This window comes from Gymnodraco acuticeps, unplaced genomic scaffold (genome assembly GCF_902827175.1).
Source record: "Gymnodraco acuticeps unplaced genomic scaffold, fGymAcu1.1, whole genome shotgun sequence".
NCBI classification, from domain to species: domain Eukaryota; kingdom Metazoa; phylum Chordata; class Actinopteri; order Perciformes; family Bathydraconidae; genus Gymnodraco; species Gymnodraco acuticeps.
The window spans coordinates 946,522-953,956 of NW_022990461.1; the positions used below are offsets into that span (position 1 = coordinate 946,522).

A 7,435-nucleotide genomic window follows, 5' to 3' on the forward strand; every position below is an offset into this window, starting at 1 on the left:
GAGCTAATGTTTATTCTCATAAAAAAAAACGTTCCTCAGTGTGCAAGAGGAAAGCACATACCACAAAAGCCTCAAGGCGTTTGAAGCTGCTTGCAAGCATCGCACTGGCAACAATCTGACAAACTAAAAAATAAATTGCACCAGTCCGCAGAGGTGCTGAACCTGAGGTGGTTCTTGAGCTAAAGGGCATTGACTCTTAAGGGCCTATGCCACCCAAAGTATCTAAAGACCCGGGGGCATAAGAGTTGTTGGTGGCTTGTTCGAATCATTCACTCCTCCTGTTGTGGAAACAATATGGTTGACTCTTTATCCACAGAGATTAAATCATGAGACATCAGCAACACACTACCCTGGTTCTAGATAAAAAACTCAGCAGGTATCAAAGAAACACAAATAATAACTGTTAGGTGGTGTAGCAATGTTTAAGTTGTGGCAAAACTCAAGAGGCTCTGATGCTTTAAACAGATACATCAGAGGTTGCTTATATTGTATACTGAGTTACTTGTTATATTAAGTATAATACAACATTTTGGATGAAAAGGGATTGACAGACACACTTCACTTAACTTAGATTTCACCAAACAAATGATAACCAATAATTTCCCCAATATAAGACAGATATGTGTTGGTCAAACTGTTTAAAAGGTCTCCTCAACTGACAAGAATAATATGATAAAAGTGAAGACAGAAAGATCTATCAGTTCTGTATCTCAGCCTATATCTCTTGTTGCTGTTGCCACTTGAGTGGGCTTACTTTTGCTGCTGGGAGATCACTCACAGCAAGTGTGCTGACCCACGTGTGCTTTTGACAGACATACAGAATGGTTAGAAGCATTGGAAATAATCAAAGGCTTTTTCTTTTCTTAAAACTATTTAACACATATTTGCACGTGCAGGTTATTTGCTGACATCGCTATGATAGCAGTTTAAGTTAAATGCACGACTTTCTGCTGATCCATTAATAAACTGACTGCGGATCGATAACAAAATATGATGTTGGAACTAGACTTCAGCCAAAGTGCTCTTCGCCATGAGGTGCCTAACCCACTGGCTCACCTGTGCCAGGTGTCTCCGGGACGCGGTGCAGCGGCCCGACCTGCCGCAGCTGGAAAGCGGTCTTCACTTCATGACAGCTGTACGCGTCCACGTCGATCAAATGTGCCGCAAATATGACCGCTGACAAAATCCAAAAGGATCCGCAAGAGTTTACGCGTGGGCATATTCCTCGGGACATTGCCGCATCTCACACCAGGTATCCTTGTGGATCTGTAGCCTGGCTGCAAACTGTGTGACAGTGTTGAAAATAGACCGCACTCAAGTACAATGAAGCGACGATGAGTTTAAACATCTGACTAACGTTCCCGTCTGATTTTCACATAATTGGTTGGGATGAGAGGTTCGGGTCTTCTCTTGGACAGAGGGAGAGCGGTGTGGGCTAAAGCCAGTCTGTCCCGCGCTCAACACTTTGCAGTGGTCGGCTGTCTGCATGCCTGTTTCCAAAGCCTCGCGCACACTCCCCTCCCTTTCTGTTTACTTCAGCTAAGTGCCCCAACTAAAACTCACTACAATATCCCTACAGGGACTTGCAGTGTCAGTAGCCTTATTAATTAACAACATTTTAAATCCCAACTTCTGAACAATTTCCCTTGGTGTTTTTAATTAAACAAAAACATGGCTAACGTATCTTACACACTATTCGCATTATATTTGAACGTTTTGCTGCAACTGTTTGTGCCTCTTTAGAGTAACAGGGTTACAACTGAATATAAAACCGATCATTACACAAATGTTCCAAATCAAAACCTCACCTTTCCCCATTTTTTGTAGTGGTTGTTTATTTCTGTAACACAACCAAAGATCATTCCACTTTGAAACTAAGGGAGATACCCAAATGCACTGCTACAGGTGAGAAACAATTTCAGAACATGTCACACAATAAGTTGCACAGTGCCCACTAGGATAATAAGAAAATGCAGGCCGATATGTGATCTGTCCAAGACAGAAACATAAATAAGTATGGGGGTGGAATTGGGTAAAACAGGATAAGATTTTGTATTTTCAGAGTATAATAATGGTTGAGTTACATCTGATTCTCCCTGCAACATGGAGAATCCTGTGCTCACTGTTGCTGAAGCTGTGTAGCAATAGTTGATACAGTTATTTGATTCACATTGCTGCCATCTACTGGCTAAAATGTTTTAAGTTAAAATGATCGACAACAAAAAAAGATCAGTTGTGATAGTGATGTGTTTTTCAGATTCAGTGTTCAATAATTTAGTTTGACTTAAGATTCCAAATGTAGTCAATAAACCAGAGGAGGGGTATTGGAGGCCATGCACCTTGTAAGATTTCACCCCTGTATTATGAGACTACAGCAGAAAGATCTACATGATTATAAAATGTAATTGACCTAAAACGAGTCAGTATTTTTCAGCAGGTTAGGTGTGTTAGACACCACATAAGGTGTGTGACACATTAAAGTGTTTTGCACTTATCTTAGAAAGGTTCTCACCACTGCTCGTTTAAACCATTTTCTGTTAAATGCAACCCTCATAATAACACTTCAGTCAGACAACTCACGTGTTTCTTTAACATGTTTATTAGAAGCAGCATATAGTTGAGTTTGGCGACTAGGCTCGGGCCTCATCACTCCACAGATATACATAGCACGATGAGTGATGATTAAATAACTAACCCCCCGAGCCTACAGGTGGAAGCTGGGGTGGTGGTGGGGCAGGCAAGCAGCAGCGACGTGGAAGTAGCTGCAGCAATAGCAGCAGCAAGCAATGCATAGAGAGATATCTTGCAGGTTAAATAGTGCGGCATATCAAGGAGACTCTGTTTGGTTGGTTGTAGAGTGGCAAGGGGCGTTGTGTATGAATGCAGCATACTGTAAGTGCTCGAGTTGACTGCCTGAACTAGCTCGCTTGCTTTGCCCCATTCATGATAGCTGCAGTTCACTTAGAAAGTTGTCTGGTACAGTGCATGTGTGCAGAGGCATTGTTAAAGTTATCAATTCCAACTGTACACTTCCTGCTATGACAAGTCAAACTGTTAAAATGATCTGTAGGCAGGAAACACTTTGTGAACCTGGTTTTATGTATGGCTTGCAATATAAACAGCAGTAAGTTGACATTAAGTTATTATCTAATGTGATGAGGGTGAGTTTATTGCCTGTCTTAGTTTTTTTGCAGGTCTGCTACAGTAGAGATTTCCATTCATCTACTGGCAACTGCTTATATAATGAACCACCAATGGCATTCATGAAACACAAACAGCTGCTGCTGCCACAATATACTTTATTTAACTTTAACAACACAAATACTCTACTCTTCTTCCGTTGGCTAGGAAGCAAAAGCAACCAGGAATAAATAAAGTGTAAGGTTACACAGTGACTCCACAACAATAAAGATTAGCTACCACAAAACAGCAAACAAGACATGAAGGTCACCAAGTTTGTTGTACACATAACATAGATACAACATATGGTCTTTCTTTACAACTACATAGATCTTATACACAGTAGTAAAGACTGAAAAACCATTCATTAGTTGTTGTGTCTGTAACAAACCTCTGCAAATGCAGTTTTCCTCAATGCCCTGAGTTTCTGAAAGCTGATATAAGTAAGTGCAGTAGAGGGTGCTCTTGAGTCAAATATAGTCCAAATGTTGTCCTTATCACTTGTGTGATACTGAATATATACACAAGTGACTATATTACTGCAGAGGCCTAACATAACATTGGGTGCCATGTGACAGAGATGTAGCCCCTGTAGAAGGATCCAAATATTTCAGTCAAGATTTAGCTATTGGAGGCATCAGTAGCACTGGTCCTCTTGTTTTATGTTGCATCATTTGAGAACAGCAGACTCAATGGTTCTTTAGCCAGTGTAATGTCAAACATGTTTGACTCAACAGCTTTTGTGTAAGCGGTAAACCTACAAGGGCATTTTATATGATTGTATATAATACTACTTTCAGGCTTAAAATACACTTACCTGAAGGAGGCCCTCTGCAAAAGCTAAAGCACATCACAGTGTTGATGTCGTACAGCAAAACATGCTTGCTCTCAGATGTTGCTCTCCCATTCCTGCAAGGCATGTTCTTAATTAGTCCCATTGCCTCAACATGTCTTAAACGAACAGTAAACAAATCAAGGAAATTAGAAAGATCCAGACAGTCTCGGCGGGACCAAAAGCTTGGGGTCATCATTAGAAGTGACAATTGAGTTTTAGAATTATCTGCCAAAATCATTAGAGATGTTACTTGGAGAGTTCAACGGTTTCTTTAAGGAACTTATTCCCACTTATTTCCATGAGTTAACTTATTACAGCGTAGGGGTATCAACCAACACAAGGACAGGTTTAGCTTTTTTGCCTTATAAAATTAAAAGACATCTCAAAAAAGCATTATACAACAGCAATCACATTATAACTCCCAATTCTGCTTTGTCTCTTGGTAAATGATCATCACACCAAACAGCATCAATTTGGAGACAGTGAGTCAGAAGGGCTGTAGCAAGCTAACTTAGTTAAAGGGATGTGAACTTGCCTGAAATCCAATACATTTACTGCCATTTTTAACAGCCATGCTGAGGATTGTTCCAGCAGGAATAGAGCCAGCTAATTCCAAGACTGTTTGTCTAAATAATGCAAAGAAAATTGTCGTTTTACAACTTGTGTGAGAATACAAAATAAGGGAAAAAAACAGCTGCATTCTGATGATACAGTAGTAGGCTATAGAGATGACAGAAGGCGATTTTAGCTGGCTAATAAATAAAATACGTTTTGAACTTTGGGAACAATACATTACAAATTATATATGGCATAGAGTGGAATACCCTTGTGTAGGTACAGCAATGCCATGTGTTTTGTTTATATTATGTCATTGACGTTGTTGTTAGCACAACACACAGTCCAGTGTAGGCTATAGTTGGCCAGTTTGTTGTCTCTCAGCTTACTAGCTAGCTAGCTAGCCACCCGCAGTTAGGGTTAGTTAGGGCAAGCTACTCTCATTTAATACAGTGATAGATAGGCCTACAGGTCTTGAAAACGTACTTAAATGATCATCCGAAATGAAGGAAGGTGGGCACTGGGCGGAGGTACGTTTCATGCAAAGACCACACGGACGGACATGTCCAGTTAGAATACATGATGTAGCCATCATTAATGTAATACAATTATACCTGTGCTTTCCCTTCTGTGACGACATCACAGTTTCTGCAGTGAAAAAAATCATTATTGGTTATAAAGTCATCATCAAAGTTATTACAGTAGGCTCGGCTGTAATGTGTCTATAGCAAATATTAGTCTCACTTTGAAATCATAGAGCAACCGTTAAACCTACACCAATCGTAGGCCTATGTGTTTTAGGAAAGCTACACATTCCAGTCAAATATTTACTTTTTAGGATGTCCATTATTATGACAAAATCTTGTCAAATGTTCTTTCTTTTTTTACTGTGATTCTATAATGACTTTAATCCTAATTTAGCCTACAGACTCAATGAGTTTTCCAATGCTCCTGAAAAGTAATGTTTTGAATTTGAGGGAGTCTAATTGCATTGTATTATGTGTTTAACTTTAACATTTGATTTAAGACAGTGAGATATATTTCTCCAGAAAGGTGTAGGCCTACAGGAGACACTCCTAATCCTGCTGCTCCTGGTAAAACCTTTTATGTCATTTATGTTCCATGTGAGGAAAGACAAAAGTTATGTATTTGGTCAGCAGATGGCGCCAATAACCCTTATTTCTTATAGCCATCCATTAATGCTCATGCAGGTTTGTTTTTCTGTAATAAGTACCTTTAATATAGGACAACTATTTTTCTGCTATTTTAACATACCGTCTGACTTAAATTCACTTTTTTTTCTACAACCATTGTTAACCTTATTTTAAAGTACACATGTTTTGATAACAAATATCATGTTTCCCTTGTTAGGAGTTGGCAGGAGTAGGTCAGTAGTCAGCCCTAGCATCCTTACAGTCATCACATAAACATGACATGTATTCACTGAGCAATCAATTTGTTATCCTTGAAGGAACACATCAGTCAGTATTTACACAGACCCATAAAACTATCTACATATGATGAGTTAACAAATATTACTGTGGTGATGCCAATTAAGCACATCCAATCCTTTGAATAGGACTTCAGTCGGATGAAGTGGCTGCATTAATCATGGCAGGGGATCCTTCATTCTGTGTCCACATGCTGTGTCTGAGTCCAGTGGTTAGTAGACCATCTCTTGGGGCTTTAGCCCATCAGTTATGGCCCTCTAAACTGGGTATTTAAGGGACTTACAGGGGGTTAAACCCCCAAGATTGCAGCCCTCACCCGCCTGTTTGAGAGATTATGTTCTTCAGTCTTCCATTTTTACCTCTCTGTCTTGTCGGAACAGCAGGAAGTGTGGAGGCTAGACGTTAGAGACATGCCTCAGCTTGACATCTCTGGAGGGAGGAAGTTAAATGAGTTTGGAAAAGCTTGATTAAGTAGAACATCACTGCATGCTGTGCAGCTGAATTCGAAGTAACTTGTGGGTTAGATTTTGGGAAACATCTTTCTAAGTAATGGAATATATATAATATCTTGCAATCAGAGAATCCTAAACAGGGTGTGCATTGAGTACTTAAAGGACATGCAAGCATGTAACATGGAGTGGTCAAATGTCTGCACAGTGCAGTCCAGAGCCGGAACCTTATGCTCCATTTCTCTCAGTTAGATGTGAGGAGTGGAAGTAAGCCGTGCTGCATCTTTAATGAGAGTCTGACATCTTCAGGCTCACTATCTGTCCAGCTAGTGCCTTCTTTATCCGTACCTGCATGGCACTCACTGAGCGGACAGAAAACAGAAAATGCCACTAAGCCCACAGATGCTTTCAAGAACAAACCACCACACCCTCCCTAGAAGTGAATGCCATGTATAGTAGCACAATGTGTAGGTGCCAATCCCTGACAGCAGGCAATTGCACTTAATAAAACCTCGTAAAGCATAGTCCTTGCCCTCACTCTCTATATCCTCAGTGGCATTTAATTGATTGCTTAAATGGTTTTCATAGACTCTTCATTAGCCCGTTACAGCAGTGGATCAATACCACATCATTACATGCATGATTGAACCAAGTACCAGCCATGTGCTGCAGGGCCCATTGGTTTGCATTTGTAAACATTCAATTATTGTGACACTGGCCAACTACATGAACTGGAAAGGTGATATTGCTCTGCCAAAAACGTACAAAACTGATTGACTACGCGCACTGGCTTGTCATTAACTGAATGAAGGATATAATAGTAAAGCAGAACAACAGTTAAGTATTGGAATCAGCACCCAGTTTAAGATGAGCAAGGATACAATTAATATGTATAGTTGAGACAGCCAAATTGGAGCAAATATCCAACGTGCCACTGCCAATACCAAACATATGTTGCCTTATGG

The 7,435-nt window shown here is 40.1% G+C and overlaps 1 protein-coding gene across 2 annotated transcripts in view; it reads right to left on the reverse strand.

Annotated features, from left to right (window-relative positions):
• Positions 1-1,470, reverse strand: part of gpc5c (glypican 5c) — a 95,650-nt gene extending 94,180 nt beyond the window's left edge. For both annotated transcript variants that reach the window (XM_034226134.1, XM_034226133.1), the window contains exon 1: positions 1,057-1,470. In XM_034226134.1, coding sequence (XP_034082025.1) covers positions 1,057-1,234 — 178 coding nt within the window. In that variant the 5' untranslated portion in view covers positions 1,235-1,470. The remainder of the gene's footprint in view (positions 1-1,056) is intronic.
• Positions 1,471-7,435: the final 5,965 nt, after the last annotated feature.